Genomic DNA, 15,729 nt, shown 5'->3' on the forward strand with positions numbered 1-15,729 from the left:
GATCCTGTGATACAGTTCATGTTGTGGTGAGCCCTGTTATGCCCAGATTCTGTGATCCCCAAAGACCACTGGGGAGCTGGGTCTGATGCAACAGCAGAAAGCCTGTATTCGGACTAGTCTGAGCTCTGTCCCACTTACACCGACAGTGGCGTGGCGGGAGAAAGCGAGCTTCAACAGGTCAAAGGGTTTTATAGGGGCGGTGATGTCACTGCTTTGGCTGACCCCGATTGGTTGGGGAGGGCTAGGGTCTAGTTACAAAATGGAGGATCAGGAGCTAGCTCCGCCCTGCGCTCTCAACCCCCAACCATAAAAGTATTTTCGTTGCTACTTCATAACTGTAATTTTGCTACTGTTAATGAATCATAATGTAAATATCTGTGTTTTCCGATGGTCTTAGGCGACCCACAGACTGCGAACCGCTAGCAGGGTCACCTAAGACCATCGGAAAACACAGATATTTACATTATGATTCATTAACAGTGGCAAAATTACAGTTATGAAGTAGCAACGAAAACACGTTTACGGTTGGGGGTCACCACCACACGAGGAGCTGTATTAAAGGGCCGCGGCACTAGGAAGGCTGAGAACCACTGGTCTAGAGGCACACTGAGTCTAGACAGCTGGCACCACCCTGTGTCTGGAAGAAGTAAAAACAAACAACAAATCCCTTCAGGGGGGAGGAAGGCAGCATCTGAGAGTGGCTCCAAGCAGGGAATTCTCCCATTACAGGACTCAGCGCCCAATCAAAGATGAGCTGGCACATCCTACCTAATAAAAGGGTGATATGCAAATTAGCCATCACTCCATCACAAAGATGAGCTGGCACATGAAGGAATAAAAGGTCAGGAGTGGCAGCAGGTGTGGACTTTCCAGAGACAAACCCAAAAACAAGTGTGTGTACAAGGCCCAGGGAGGTAAAACCAGTGCAGAGTCGGGAGGATACAGACTCCCTGGACTGACAGGCACACCACCAGCACTGAAGAGCACAGGGAACAAGGCAGACCCGTATTCCAAGCCATAGACCAAGTCTAACTTAAAAGAATTCAAAGCAAGGCAAAGTGCGTATGCTGACCATAATAGGATTAAAACAGAGATAACTAAAAGATTAAGATCTCTGGGAAACCTCCAAATATTTGGAAACAATACATTTCTAAGTAATCTATTAGTTAAATAAGAAACCAAAAGATAAATAAGGAAATGTTTTAAAATGAATATGAAAACATGGCATATCAAAGCTTATGGGATTTGCTTTAGCCAGTTTGGCTCGGTGCATAGAGCATTGGCCAGTGGACTGAAGGGTCCCACATTCAGTTCCTGTCAAGAGCATGTATGTTGGTTGTAGGCTCCATCCCGGCCCTGGGTCGGACTTGAGAGGTTTGTGACACAGGAGACAAAACACAGAGAGTCCAGGTGATTAAAAGGGGGAGGTTTTAATCTTGCGCTGCTGGGTGAAAGGGGGGCATAGGTACTCCTTTTATAAAGTGGGGGGAGGGCAGAGGGCATGAGAGGTGCGGAATTCCTGCCTCGGGCCAGGGGCCTAGTTAGGCGCCAGTTATCTCTGTCACCATCTACACACCTTGCAGATTGGATTCCCCCCCTGCCTCCACCTAACAGGGGTGTGTGCGTGGGAGGCACCCAATCGATGTGTCTCTCTCACATTGATGTTTCTCTCTCTCTCTCCCCTTCCAGTGCCTCTAAAAATCAATGCAAAAATATCCTCAGGTGAGGATTAACAAAAAGAAAAGCAAGAAAGAGGGAAGGAAGGGAAGGAGAGAGGGAGAGAGGGAGAGAGGGAGAGAGGGAGAGAGGGAGGGAGGGAGGGAGGGAGGGAGGGAGGGAGGGAGGGAGGGAGGGAGGGAGGGAGGGAGGAAGGAGGAAGGAGGGAGGGAAGAATTGAAAAGAAGTGAGAGTGCCCAGCAGCTCTGTGGAGCAGAGGTCCTAAGCCTTTGGAAACCTGAGGATCTGATGGACTAAGAGATGCTAAACACACAAACAGCAGCGGGCAGCTGAGGAGGTCCCTGCGCCCACCCCCAAGCTCCTGGCAGGTGGCTGGGGGGGGGGGGGGGCAGGGACAGACAGCACCATCTCAGGAAGTGGCCCGGATCCCACCTGGAAGCCTGTGGCGTGGGCAGCGGGTTACTGTGACCCTGACATGGAGTGGCCGCCCCCATGGATCTGCCCGGTGCACACCGCAGGCGGAGGAGGGGGGACCTGGGCCTGCGATGCTGATGCTGGCGCTGCGGCCGCTGTGGGGCCTGGGCGCCAGGACCTTGAGCTCAGGTTGCCATGGCATTCTGTCCCCCTGGCACAGGGATGAGGACCAGGATGTGAAGTGGGTAGGAACGGGGTGGAGGGTGGAAAGGCGGGCAGGAGGGGGGTGGAGTGGGGACAGATGTGGGCACAGGGCACCGGGGATGGAGATGGAGATGTGTGGGGAGATGTGTGGGGGTGGAGGAATGGGGACTGCTGGGGGAGGCAGGGTGGGTGGGGAGGAGGACGGGGTGCAGCGAGGCGGGGTGCTGAGAGGGAGGGGGCTCTGCGCTCCTAGAGCCGCCTCTGTCTCCTCCTCCCCGTCTCCCGGGGGACCAGCCGAGCCTGGCGTCTGCCCGCCCCCAGTCCTAGGGCGGCGGCCCCGCGCGGATCCGGGCGAAGGCTCCCCCGCAGCCCGCGCTTTCCGGCTGCAGCCCCGCAGCGGCCACCTCGCGGCGGTCCGGCCGAGCCCGGCGGAGGGTAAGGCTGAGCGGTGCCCGCGGGGCCCGGGATGGAGGGACCGGCGGGCCCGGGAGGAGGGTCGAGGCGTCGCCCCGATCGCTGCGCCAGGAACCGGCCGGCGTCCAGTCCCGGTCCCGGTCCCGTCCCCGTCCCGGCTGTGGGGCCAGGCAGGCCGGGGAGGGGAGGATGCGGGGCCGGGTTGGGGGGAAGGGACGGTCCCCTGGGTCCCGGCCGGGGGGGTGGAGCCAGCCCCGCATCATCAGCCGCGCGTCCTCGGACCCTGGCCTCGCCGCCGGGGGAGCCGGGCGGAGGCGCACGGTCCTCGCTCCAGACCCCGATCCGGGTCCTGGGGGGCCCCCGGCCCCTGAGACTGCGCCCCCAGACACACGCCGCACCGCAGCGCGGCCGGGTGTCCTTCCAGAGCAGCCCAGCAGGTGGCGCCCGCCGGCCTCTGGCCCCGCCGCAGGGTGCTCCCTGCCCCCAGCTCTGCCCCCGCTGCACTCCGGCCACGAACCCTCCTCCCACCTCCCCGTCCCGGTGACTGAACAACACCCTCCCCCGGCCTGGGTCCCCAGTCCCAGGCGTTCAAGCCCCTCCTCGCAGTCCACGGGCCCGAGAGGGCGGCGAGCCCCGGCCCGGGCACCCGCCCCGGCCTCGGAAGCTGAGGTCCTTCCTCCGTCGCCCGCAGGTCTCGCCCCACGAGGATGAACTGGATGGCGGCGACGTGCTGGGCCCTGCTGCTGGCCGCCACCCTCCTCGGCGACGGCGGCGAGGCCAAGGGCGGCCGCGGAGGGGCGCGCGGCGGCGCGCGCGGGGGCCGCGGGGGCGCGCGCGGGGTGCCCCGGGGGCGCGTGCGGCCGGCGCCCCGCTACTCGGGGTCCGCCCTCCGCGTGGGCGCCGTGGCGGCGGCGGCGGCGGCGGGGGCGGCGGCCGCGGCCTCGTCGGGCTCGGGCTGGAGGAGGGCCCTGGGGCCCTGGGAGAGTGACCCCGAGGGCGAGGACGCCGCCTCCGGAGGCAACAGGACGGCCGTCTACAGCTACTGGGCATGGACGTCGGCTGCAGGGCCTACTGCGTGCAGCCTGCACCTCTGCCTGCTGCTTGGCGGGGCCCTCAGCGCCCTGGGGCTGCTGCAGCCCTAGGCAGGGCAGGGCTCGGGGCCAAATCGGCCCCCCTGCCCGCACCCGCCCCGCAGGCGCAGCCTACAGCCCACAGCCCACAGCCCACAGCCCACGATCCTAGTGACCAGAAAGGCTGCCTGGGGGATGCCGGCCAGTCCCAGCAGGAGCTGCATCCTCTTCCCGGTGACCCGGGTGCCCCCTCCTGCTCACCACCCCGCCCAGGCCCTTCCAGAGGTCCCTCCGCCTCACCTACCAATGTACTGGTTAGCGTGGTCCCCCAGAAAGGCGGTGTCCATGGCTCCTGAGCCTCCCGGCCAGCTGCCTCCCACCTCCCAGAGCTGCCTCAGACAGGTGCGAGACCAGGCTGTTCTGGCCACCCCGTCTCCTTGGAGGCCTCCCTGGACACTGGAGGGGTGTGGGCATGCTGACCACCAGGCAGAGAGGTGCACGGAGGTGTGGTGGCCTCCCCCCAGAAGCCGCCAGGATGGACCACAGGAACTGATTTGGAGAGGTTTCTGCTCAGGGACCGAAGCATGGAGACTGCCAGGTGCTGGCCCTGTGGATCTGCCCACGCGTGGTTCTGTGCGCGTTCCCGGACACCCCTGCCCCCGGCGCTCTGTGCAGATGCTCTGTGAGGCCCTCTGCCAGGGACTCCCTTGGAGCCACTGCGCTCTGACTTGGAACAAGTCACTTGATTCTTCTTGGGACCTACTTTGAAAAAAGCAACGTTCTGTTTAAACACCAGGATTGTTCCATTCCCTTTGAACTAAAGGTTCAAATCCCGGACCCGACACTGCAGCTACCACTCCCACTGCAGGCCACTCCGCCCGGCCTGGCTGGCTGTGTTCCAGGGCAGTGGCCCCCCTCAGCGGGCAGCACCCCCTGGAAGGTGAGGCTGGGAGCTCCAGGCACATGACCATGGCAGTACCTGGGGGAAGGCGGAGGTAGCTGGGCCCCAGGACCCAGCAAGCACCCTGGGCGTGAGAGCCTCCCTCAGTAGAAGCTCCCAGAGGCAGACTCCTCCAGCACCATCTGGGGTGTCTAAAAACTCCAGGCCCCCAGGGCCGATGTCGAGGAGCTTCTAAGGAAACACAGGGTTTGCCTACGGCACCCACCACCCCTATGTTTAAGGCCAATCCTTAGCCTCTGGGGCACCTGGAGCTCAGCCCTGGGGAACAGGGGGGCAGCTTTCCCCGAGTATCCAGCTCTACCACCACCGCACCCCAAGGCAGGCCAGCTCCAGGCCGGCTCCTGGGACCGCATCCTCCTGGTGCTCAGCAAGAGCCTCCCAGAATGCGCCCTCGCCCCCAGACCTCAGGGCCTTTGGTCTCTGTGATGGACACCAGTGTTGAGCCTGCCCCTCTGCCCTCCCACAGCTGGCTCTGGCCAGGGGCCGGGGAGAAGCGTCTCTAGGCTTTCGGCAGGACTCAAGTTTTTCCGGATCAAGTTTTTCTCCAAAACACGAAGCTGCAGGATGAAGCCTCGGCAGCCTCCTGTGCACACTGCCAGCATTCTTGGGGTGCAGCGAGCGCAGATGCTCCTCTATCCATTCCAGACCAAGCTGGATGCTGCCAAAGCCGTGAGCCGTGGCTGAGCCCGCCCGGGCCTCTGAGGCAGTGTGGCCGTCCTGCCGTTTATCCACAGGGAGCAGGATCATCCTGCACAGGCCGAGCTGTTCTCCCCAAGGGCCCCCAGGGGGGCCCAGCGTGGCTGCGCTCAGCCACTCAATGCCACCCGGACAGGCTGTGTGGCGCAATGGGAGCCATCCGCTCGCTCTGGAATCCAGATGCCAGATTCCAGTCAAGAGCTCATTTCATCCCCGACCCTGAACCCTGGGAGTGTGTCTGGCGTTTGGTACGGCCCTGAATCTTTTAGTCCTGCCCCCCCTACCATATCCCCCCACACACACTCACACAAGCTCAGGGTTCCCGCAGGAGACAGAGGGTGCTCAGGGCGGATCATCGCAGGGGGGTTAGCCAGGGTTTGTGGTGTGTGGGAAACCCACGTGGGTAGTGGGACCTGGGTGGAGGGTAGGGGGACCCCACATAGTGGGAATTAGAAGGGAACCCACATGGGCAGTGAGACCTACAGGAAGAGGCCCCTGGCAGCTCCAGGGAGGCCAGGCCTCCAGGAGAGCAGCCAGGGCTACTGGCCAAGGCACCTGCTCCCCCAGCCCACCATCCCTCCTGTCCTTTTCCCACCCATGGACCCTTCAGGTGCGATGACAGGTGCTGAGAGGCACTTGGGAAGTTGACTGTCCATCAGCTAGAAGGTGCTCAGAGCAGTGGGAGCCCTAGGTACCCGCTGCCCATACGGAGACCCTCCCAGCCAGTACACATTCCCGAGGGGACAGGCCAGGCCTTGGGTGCTGCCACGAGTACTGGAACCTTCTGTCCCCATTTGTGTGCACATTCCAGCAGCGCTGTGAAATAAACACTGTGCTGGCAGCAACGCCTCCTCATTGCAGGCCCCCGGACGCTGCGTCAGATGACACTGCATCGCCAGCTGCTAACCAGCTCGCCTCCCGCTTCTCCCTGGTGACAGGGGCCCTGACACGAGCGCCCACGGTGCTGAGGGTGACTGGGCCAACAACAGACACGCGGCTTAGTTTAAAGCATTTAAATTAGATTACAGCTTCTCTCTCTCCGGGCCGATGTCAGCTTCTCGTGCGAGAAATGAGCGAGAGTGAGTGTCCTCGCCCGGCCAGGCACGCAGGACGGCGCAGGGAGGTCGGGGCTGACGTCTGCAGCCCATGCGCTGGCCCCAGGGACCAGGAGCTGGCCTGGCTGCGGAGCAGCAGGAGCGTGCAGCATCCTTCCTAGGGCAGAGGCCGTAGTGTAGTGACTGGCACGGAGCTTCCAGAAGAGGGAGCCCTGAGTGTCAGAACCCGGACGGGAGGGTCTGGGGCGCTACGCGTCTCCGGGGCCTAGGGCCTGGCTGGGGCCTACGGCGGGCAGGCTCTGCAGGAGGTCCCGGTCCAGCATCACGGGGCCCAGCAGCCCGCTGCGGAAGGTCCGGAGGAGGTCACGGGCGGCCGCCAAGTAGTTGGGCTGGATGACGTTCACGTTGCCTGAGGGAGGCAGGAGGGTCTGGTGAGAAGGGGGCTCCCACACAGGATCCCCCCCCCACCCCCGCAGCCTGCCCTCAGGAATAGGGACCCTAAGGTGGGTATCCGTGGAACTCAGGCACCAGGACCTACTCAAAAAGAGAACAAAGCCAGCCCGGGTGGTGAGGCTCAGTGGTTAGACTGAGTCAACCTTTGACCCAGGAGGTCATGGTTTGTTTCCTGGTGAGGACACATGCCCAGGTTGCGGGCTCAATCCCCAGTGTGGGGTGTGCAGGAGGTAGCCGATCAATGGTTCTCTCTCATCATTGATGTTTCTCTCTCTCCCTCTCCCTTCCTCTCTGAAATCAATAAAAACATACTAAATTAAAAAATAAATGAAACAGATTCAGCCACCTGAGGAAGGGTGAACACGGAGTGCACCCGGCTCCGCTCGGGCCCACAGCAGGGTGGCTGGACAAGAACCTTCGCTCCCACAACAGCTTCATGGCCCCAGAGCCCTCCCTGGGCGGCCAGGCTGCTCCGAGGACAGGCCCCCGGCCCGGGGTCTCACCTGTGCCCGTGAGCACCTTCACCTTCTGCGTCTTCCTCAGCTTGATGGCCACGCGCTTCAGCACACTTGCCACGTCATCGCAGGCCTCACCCAGGCCGTAGTGCTGCACGTACCTGAGCAGCAGGAGCCAGGGCGTGAGGGGTGGGGGAGGAGGGATTAAAAAGCAGCTTCACAGCTGTGTCTGTGTATCAAACGCATCCAACTAAATACATTTTAAGTTAGCGGTCGCTAACCTTTCGGACCACCTGTTGGCAACCGCTGCTTCGAATGACGCAGACTGTTGTCTGTCTGCAATACCCTACCAGTGCCACCTGGGAAACTACGCTAGCACAGGAGAGGACGGGCTGGCCTGCCCTCATCGGGCTCTCACCCAAAGAGCTGGTGCCTGTTGAGGGTGTAGAGAAGGTAGTCGGCCAGAGTCTCCTCCCCGACCAGGTGGTCCAACACGGTTCCTGGAAACAGGAGTGAGGTGAGTGCACGCCCTCGGTCTCGGCCAGAGGCTGCAAGAAGGCCACCCCAGACCTGACCGTCCTGCCCGGCTGCACAGGGACAGCGCTGAGCGTTAGCGGCTCCGCCATGGGCTGGGGCCGCACTGGGCTGCAGGTGGGGCCCCGAGGGTGGCTCACCACAGAGGGCCAGCTTCAGGCCCGTCTCCACGCTCTCAATCCGAGGAGCCAGCACTCCAGGCGTGTCCAGCAGGAACATCAGCGGCCGCTCACTCACCTGTGGGCACAGAGGGCAGTTGGCTCGCCACTCAGGAAGCCTCAAGCAGCCCTCCGACCAGGCCTTCTGTTGGACAACCCTCAAGCAGGAGACACCCGAATGACCCAGCCCTGATGGGGTACTTTTCACAAGCTCTTGGCTTCCCCACAGGGATCCGCTCCCGTTAATTTGGAGATAACAGCAGGAGCCCCCTCAGCCCCATCTTTCCAGGAGGAAGGAAATGTCAGAGAGGTAATGCAACTCCTCTGTGCCTCAGTTTGCCTATCTGTAACCAGGGACCAGCGTGCCCTCCCCGTAGGTCCGGTGTGAGGCTGGTGCAGTGCCCGGCCCATAGCGAGTACTCATGGGAATGGAGATTGAGGGAAAGGACAGAGACGAGCACAGCACCTTGCGAGCCCCCAGGAGGTGGCAGGCATCTGTGTGTGTGCCACTGTGGGCCCAGGAGTCAAGGCCCTACCTGAATTCTGGACATCACAGATCTAGTGATCCCAGGCTCACCGCCCACCCTGGTGGCTTTTCCTGCAGGAGAAACAGGGCTGTCAACGTACATTAGACACACCTGGCGTATCAGGTACAGAACAAGCAATGAAGCACGTGGAAACCCGCAAACTTGAGTTTAGGGTTCTGCCCCAAACCAGCTCATGGCAATGACCTTTTCAAGCAGGTTCCCAATGCCTCCCACTGCCTGCAAAGGTGCCCCAAGACCTGTGGAGGGAAAGGGGCAAGGACCTGATTGACGGTCAGACAGCTGCTCCTTTCAGCAGTCACCCCTCCCTCCTACACTTGACCCTGCACCCTCCTATCTGCCCCACGGCACTGCCCACAGCGCCCCCCCGGGTAGGCCGTCTGCGAGGCTGACCTGACCAAGGCCCAGCCCAGTTCAGAGTGTGTTCCAAGCAGACTACACCCTCTGCCAAGTCAACTGGAAGGTAAAGGGACATGTGTGTCCACTGGCGGATAAATGTGGTCCATCCACACAATGCAGTATTATTCCGGCACCTGCCACAGCCTGGGCGGACCTGGAGGCCATTACACTCAGCGACGCCAGACACAGGTGCTCCATTCACAGACCCTCAGAGACAGGAAGGAGACTCAGGCTCCCAGGGCTGGGAGACAGTGGAGAGTTGAGCTATATAACTTAATGCCACCGTTTTTTAAAGCCACAATTAAAGAAAAATGAACTTTAAAAAATAGATGACTATGACCACCCTCGAAAGAGTACCAGAAGCAGCACCTGTCAATCACAGCTGCGTGCGGTTTACAGCCTGCGGGTTGTGCGCTGGAAACAGTGCTGACAAAGACCACACGCTGACACTGATGCGGGGGGGTGGGAGGGGTGGTCAATGCAGACAGTTTTACACTTCAAATACTTAAGAGCAGAAACTGGTTTGGCTCAGTGGATAGAGCGCCGGCCTGCGAACTGAAAGGTCCCAGGTTCGATTCCGGTCAAGGGCATGTACTTTGGTTGCGGGCACAACCCCAGTGGGAGGTGTGCAGGAGGCAGCTAATTAATGTTCCTCTCTCATCGATGTTTCTAGCTCTCTATACCTCTCCCTTCCTCTCTGTAAAAAATCAATAAAATATATATTTTTAAAAAACACTTAAGAAAAGGGGACAGGCACAGTTAGAATACTGTGGACACTCCTGTGTGCCTCAAAATCAGAGAACATGCACGAAGCAGGGAGACAGCCCGGGGCTCCCAGATGTGATCCCCATGCAGGCTCCCAACACCCCTGCCTGACATCAGACCCCATGGGCTGTGTAACACGTTGGGGACAATGGATCAAAAACTTAAATGAAGCCCTAGCCAGTTTGGCTCAGTGGATAGAGTGTCGGCACAACCACAGGGCTGTGGCTGCACTGAGGGTGGCTCACCACATAGGGTCCCAGGTTCCATTCCGATCAAGGGCACATGCCTGGGTTTTGGGCTTGATCCCCAATAGGGAACGTGCAGGAGGCAGCCCATTAGTGATTCTCTCTCATTATTGATGTTTCTATCTCTCTTTCCCTCTCCCTTCCTCTCTGAAATCAATAAAGATACATTTTTTAAAAAAAACTTAAATGAAAAGACAAAATCACCAACATTAGAACTGTCATCCAGGCATCAAGCAGAGAGAGAACAAATTAAGTGTGAAATGTCACGGGAGGACTCTCTCACCGTGTAACCCCTCAGCAGGCGCTAACTGGGTCCTTCTGGAGGAGAGGCCAGCTGAGGGCTGTGCCCGAGGGCTTATGGGCGGAGTTTCGTCTCAGGACAAGAGCAGCTGCTCGGAAGGAAGGATGAGGACGTCGCAACCTCAGCCGATGTGGCCGGCAGTACCTTTCTTGAGGTGCTGTCTCCTGAGCGAGTTGATGAGCGAGGACTTGCCCACATTGGGGACGCCAATCACCATGATGCAGAATTCCATATTCTGAGAGGCAGAACAGTGACCGTCAGGGATACAACCAGATCCCCACTGGGAGCCCCAGCAGCCCACGCCACGGGACCCAGGAACCTAGGCCAGCTGAGGGGGAAGGAAGGTCACTGCAGAGGCCTGCCCACCCCGACAGCCCCCACCCTTCCTGCAGGGGGCAGTGAGGAGAGGCTCATGTTTGTGCCAAGGGCTCAGTCTGGCCACTGTGTTCAGCAGGTGAGCCTCGGGCTCCTCAGCAGAACGACTGCCCCAGGGCCAGTGCCATCAACCAACCTCTCCGCGGTTGTAGCGGTAGCTGTTTCCAATCAACTCCGTGACCACGGGGACGACCTGCAACAAAACAACCACACAGGCACTCCCGTGAGGAAGCGGGCTTCTCCCCTGGTTTCTGGAGGTGGCACACTCGGGTTCTATCCACATCAAGGATTTAGATGCCCTATGGAGGGGGGACTACCCGTCCTGTCCCATCCCAGGAGGGTGACAACTCCTGGTCACAAAGATGCACACTAGCCAGTGAAATTCTCCGACACAATTGGCACACATAGGTCCTACACTCTCCAAAGGCCCTTCCTACTTGTGACCGGAAGTGTATTTTACAGCTGATTCTGCCCTTTCAGACCATCGGGCTGCCCAGGCCCATCTGCTCTGGGCACCGGGAGACAAGTGCGCCCCGGAATCCCAGCAAACCATTGGGTTGCCTCCAAAACTCTCCTCTATGAAAGCACAGGACATTCGGCAGTGTTTTCTCCAAGTCCCTCAGCGGAAGGTTTGAGTGTAAAACAGAAAAGCCCACCTGCTTGATGTTTTCATCCTTGACACAGTTGGTAAAAATGACGTTTTTTAGGCCTTCTCTTTCCAAGTGTCGTAAAATTTTCTGAAAGAGATATTTCTATTTTAATACTAAGTAAAAATAGGGGTGGCATAACACCCTACGGTCTGAGGATCTGAGATTGCCCACGCGTGCGTTTGGGCTCAGAGCCTCCGGGGCTGGGGACGCAGGGAGGATTAGGCCAGACGTGGGGACTCAGGTGACAGGGCACCGAGGGAGGGGAGTGCAGACTGTGTGAGGGGACTTGAGAGGGCAGCCTGGCCCCACCCCTGGCTCCGTGGAAGGACAGGAGGGCAGAGCCGGTCTCAGTCCGAGGGCTCTGGGCTCCACCGGAGGTGAGCGTCCCACCTCCTTGGGACCGCAGGGCCTTCTTATAAGATGAGGCTAACCTAGGTTCTTCTGGAGCCGCATCGGGCGCTGAAATACTAGCTTCATTTCCCGTTAGTATTTTCGTCACTCCTGTGCATTCTAACAAGCTTTCACAAAGTGAACTCCACTTTAAGGTTTGAACCCAGTCTGATTATAAAGTATATGGAATACTTTAAAAGACTGAAAGTAGCCAAAACCGGTGTGGCTCAATGGCTAGAGCGTCGGCCTGCGGACTGAAAGGTCCCGGGTTCCATTCCGGTCAAGGGCACCTTCCGGTCACACAGCAGGCAGGAGGCGATCTGCAGCCAGGCCGGGGGTCTGGAAGGCCCTGGAATTGGTGAATGTGGACACCCGGGGGAAAGCAGCCAGCACAGGAGACCTCCAGGCCAGCACTGCCCAGACCTGCGGCCAACAGCCTCCTGTGGCCACTGAAACTTAAACTAATGAAAACGAAATCATGTGAAGGTCAATTCTGCAGCCACAAGAGCCACATTTCAAGTGCTCAGAGTCACATGTGGGCCCTGGGCTCCAGCAGCACCTCCTGGCCACTTCCCCTGGGAGACACACATGAATGACTGGGACCATAAATCACACGTTAGAGGAAGCACGCAGGCGAAGGGCGAGTGCCAAAGCCTGCCTGCCTGCCTGCCTGGCCGGCAAACTCAAGTGTCTCAGCAGCGACTGTCACCAGGGCCAAGCGAGCCAGGGCTGAGGCAGCGGAGCGGCCTTACCTGCTTCTCCGTCAGATCCGCCAAGTCCATTTTGTTGAGGACGAGCAAGTGAGGCTTAATCCCGAGGGTTTCCTGAAACAGAGGGTTGCGGCCCGAAAATGGGATGTGGCAAAATTAAGGCAAAAATTCCTTCAGAGCTTTTACCAGCTGGTTAATTTATTCTGTCTTGCTGCCCAGGTTACACCAGCTCAGAAGGAAATTGTTATTAGAAGGAGCCGTCTCAGGGCGAGCACACACCCAGATCACTTTTTTGGGAGCTGTAACCCAGCCCCTGTGCTTCCCTCCCCCACAGCCACGGAGCCACGGACAGTGCTCCCTGTAGCGAAGAGGCGACAGGCAGGGCAGTAGCTCTCACGTGGCTTCTCAAATGGGAATGATGGTGACGAAAACACAACTCAGTGCGAGATTTTAAAACTATTATACACCATTGTTTGGTTGTCAAGGTATGAAAGTTCAAAATGAGTATCTGATCACCCAGAAAAGTGACGTCCTAATTAGTGTCTCTCACACCGTCACTGCCTCCTCCGGTGACCACTGAGACCCCCAAGTCTTCTCTGTGGCACCACTCTCCCCAAATCTCCACGTGTTCACCAACCCAGAAGCTCTCTGAACCTCATTTGGATTTTATGGCAGCTTCATTACTCAGGCAAGATGAAATCACTGGCCACTGGAGGCCAATTCCACCTCCAGCCCCTCTCCCTCCTAGAGGTCAGGGATTAGAACTTGGAACCCAAATCAGACGGGTTCCCAGGAACCCACCCAGTCCTGAGGGGCTTTCCAAAAGCCATCTCATTAACATAACAAAGGATACCTTAGTCTCTCTCATCCCTTAGGACCACGGTCGGCAAACTGTGGCTCTTGAGCCACATGCGGCTCTTTGGCCCCTTGAGTGTGGCTCTTCCACAAAATACCACAGCCTGGGCAAGTCTATTTTGAAGAAGTGGCGTTAGAAGAAGTTTAAATTTAAAAAATTTGTCTCTCAAAAGAAATATCAATCGTTGTACTGTTGATATTTGGCTCTATTGAGTTTGCCGACCACTGTCTTAGGACATTCCAAGAGTTTTTGGAGCTCCAGCCAAAAATGGGGACAAAGGCTAAATATGTATTTCTTAATGTAAGTTCCAATATCACAACCAGCAAAGGATATCCGGGCATCATGGACCTCGATGATGCAGTCCACCAGCTTCAGGCTGCTCTGCATCTTCTTCAGCCCTGGAAAATAGAACACCTAAGAGGCAAGGGGTCCGAGGCCCTTCAAGAGTGCTACAACCTTTAAGCTGATCGGTCAAGAATGACACCACAATCGCCTAAAAAGAACATCTCTGAGGGATGTGCTCAAGTAAGGATGACTGATAACCATTTGCTGGGCCTTTCCTTCAAGTTCAACAGCAGTACCCTGCCTCAAACCTCTCACCTCACCCCTTCTTCCAGCATTTGGCAGGAGCCTGGCACAGCGGGCACTGGGTCACTATTTAAGGTGAATCTGAGCGACTCCGAGGCCTGGAGCAGGGAGGCCAGTGGCAACCAGGACACGGAGAGGAGCTGGGCGGGTCCCAAAAGTCTCTGAGGACCACATGTTGACAAACACGAAGAACCTCCCAGAGGGGTTTAGGCAGGAGACAAGAAATGACTACTTTAAGGTGCTGCAGTGAAAGCACTTTTGGACAGTACTTTCCTGCCCCTAGTCCTTTTGGTCCTCAAAATAATACCCAGGAATATTACTTCCTCTAAAAGCAGATGTAGACACTGAGACTTCGGGAAATAAAGTGGCAGGAGGGCCTTTCCTAAGGTGATCAGACGTCCCGATTTTTAACAATTGGTCCCGAGTCCCGCAGCGTTTTTAAAAAGTCCCGATTTTTGGAAAGATTCTTTTAAATATTTTGGACTTTCTTAGAACGCCGCGGGAGGCGGGACAAATTGTTGGAAATCGGGACTGTCCCGCCAAAAGCGGGACGTCTGGTCGGTCCCCTTAGCCTTGCGGGGAATCAGGAATCAGGCGGGGCGCCGGGCCTCACCTTTGGCCATGTGGCCCGGGAACCAGCGCGCCACATCGTGGCTCCCCAGAGGGAAGCTCTCCCGCCAGGCGGCCCCGGCGGCGCTGCACAGGGCGCGCGGGGCCAGCCTCATCGCGCCGCGTCCCGCACACCGCGCAGCGCGGGGGGCCGCTCCGGCCACGGACCTGCCCGCGGGGCCCGCAGCCGCGGCCGAAGGTTCCGGCGCTCCGAGGTTCCGGCGCTTGAGTGACACTCAGCGCCCCGCGCGTGCGCACAACGCGGCCTCCAGCGGCGGGCGGGGCCTAAGGGGCGGGGCCCCGCGCCGGGGCGGGAGTTTCGCGGTCTCGTCTCCTCTTTACAAACCTGGTTACGATTTTCAAGTTTACCGTGTGAATGTGTTATCCCCCGCCCCCAAGTGCTCCAGGTTCTAATGTGGCAGACACTGAGTGTAGTGACACAATGAGTTATCCAGCCAGTCCTCACTGTCCCTGTGACCCGGTCGGGCTCCCAGCAACTACTCAGTCGCACACCGAGTTACAAAACTATTCCTCTAACGGGAGTTTTGAAACGAGCTCCTAAAATTCAACATGCTCAGATTCTCAACACAAAAACATCTTCACGGGGGTCTTGGTGGTCTTAAATTCCCTAACACTCAGCGCTAACCGCCCCTGGCGCAGAGACAAGTCCTGCCAGGTGGCCTCCCTGCTGATGAGCCTCCTGATGAGTCAGGACCCTGTGAGGACCCATCTCCCCAGTTTCTTCTCACTCAGCAGCCTGCATCCTGCCTCTGCCTTTTGGGATACAGAAATGCCTCCCCAGGCCTCATGCCTTGATGAAACGGTGGGCGTTAACCATCCATAACTGTGCATCTGATGGGAGCTGCGTCGTTTCTTAGCCTCGGACCATGAACCGGAAACAAACCCCTGCTGAAGTCTGGGCTCCTCTCACAGCTTTCTGCCTGGAAGCTGTCCAAGCAAAACTGCTCCAGCGGCACAAAGCCGGGGGCACACATACAGCTCCGGGGCAGGGGATTTGACCCAAGACAGGAAGGATAGGGGCTATGCCAACACACCCCAACATCGCCCAGAGCACCCCTAGCACACTCTCCTCCCTCACCCTCACTCACCCGGCTACCCTGTCCCTCTGCACCCTTGAGGCCTCATTGTTCACTTCCTCCAGAAGCCCTCAGGACGGGGTGCCTCCTGTGCCCTCCCATCTCCCA

The 15,729-nt window shown here is 58.5% G+C and overlaps 2 protein-coding genes across 6 annotated transcripts; one reads left to right on the forward strand and one right to left on the reverse strand.

Annotated features, from left to right (window-relative positions):
• Window positions 1-2,572: 2,572 nt before the first annotated feature.
• Window positions 2,573-6,277, forward strand: SPRN (shadow of prion protein). Its single transcript, XM_045582162.1, has 3 exons — window positions 2,573-2,730; window positions 3,401-3,904; window positions 3,939-6,277. Exon 2 carries the CDS (start codon window positions 3,417-3,419, stop codon window positions 3,849-3,851), a length of 435 nt encoding a protein of 144 aa, XP_045438118.1. The 5' UTR covers window positions 2,573-2,730; window positions 3,401-3,416; the 3' UTR covers window positions 3,852-3,904; window positions 3,939-6,277.
• A 157-nt stretch (window positions 6,278-6,434) lies between these two features.
• MTG1 (mitochondrial ribosome associated GTPase 1) lies at window positions 6,435-14,747 on the reverse strand. Of its 5 annotated transcripts, none has more exons than XM_036439254.2 (11): window positions 14,529-14,746; window positions 13,661-13,725; window positions 12,514-12,618; window positions 11,378-11,458; window positions 10,858-10,914; window positions 10,491-10,581; window positions 8,628-8,689; window positions 8,074-8,170; window positions 7,818-7,947; window positions 7,448-7,560; window positions 6,435-6,900 (listed from the first exon to the last, which is right to left on the reverse strand). In XM_036439254.2, exons 1-11 carry the CDS (start codon window positions 14,638-14,640, stop codon window positions 6,740-6,742), a joined length of 1,074 nt encoding a protein of 357 aa, XP_036295147.1. In that variant the 5' UTR covers window positions 14,641-14,746; the 3' UTR covers window positions 6,435-6,739. The 5 variants fall into 5 exon arrangements, with proteins under 5 accessions (XP_036295147.1, XP_036295148.1, XP_036295149.1 ...); XM_036439255.2 differs by having other exon boundaries at window positions 7,818-7,899; window positions 14,529-14,742; XM_036439256.2 differs by lacking the exon at window positions 10,858-10,914 and having other exon boundaries at window positions 14,529-14,747.
• Between the last annotated feature and the right edge of the window lie 982 nt (window positions 14,748-15,729).

Source organism: Pipistrellus kuhlii, unplaced genomic scaffold, assembly GCF_014108245.1.
Source record: "Pipistrellus kuhlii isolate mPipKuh1 unplaced genomic scaffold, mPipKuh1.p scaffold_m20_p_15, whole genome shotgun sequence".
NCBI lineage: Eukaryota > Metazoa > Chordata > Mammalia > Chiroptera > Vespertilionidae > Pipistrellus > Pipistrellus kuhlii.

Bases quoted from the DNA above. Each gene is read 5' to 3' on its own strand.
- SPRN (XM_045582162.1), top strand. From the start codon at position 3,417: ATGAACTGGATGGCGGCGACGTGCTGGGCCCTGCTGCTGGCCGCCACC.
- MTG1 (XM_036439254.2), bottom strand. From the start codon at position 14,640: ATGAGGCTGGCCCCGCGCGCCCTGTGCAGCGCCGCCGGGGCCGCCTGG. The intron at 13,726-14,528 runs GTGAGGCCCGGC...TCTATTTTCCAG, and splicing joins CCCGGGCCACATGGCCAAAG to GGCTGAAGAAGATGCAGAGC. The intron at 10,915-11,377 runs GTGGGCTTTTCT...GTTTTGTTGCAG, and splicing joins AGGATGAAAACATCAAGCAG to GTCGTCCCCGTGGTCACGGA.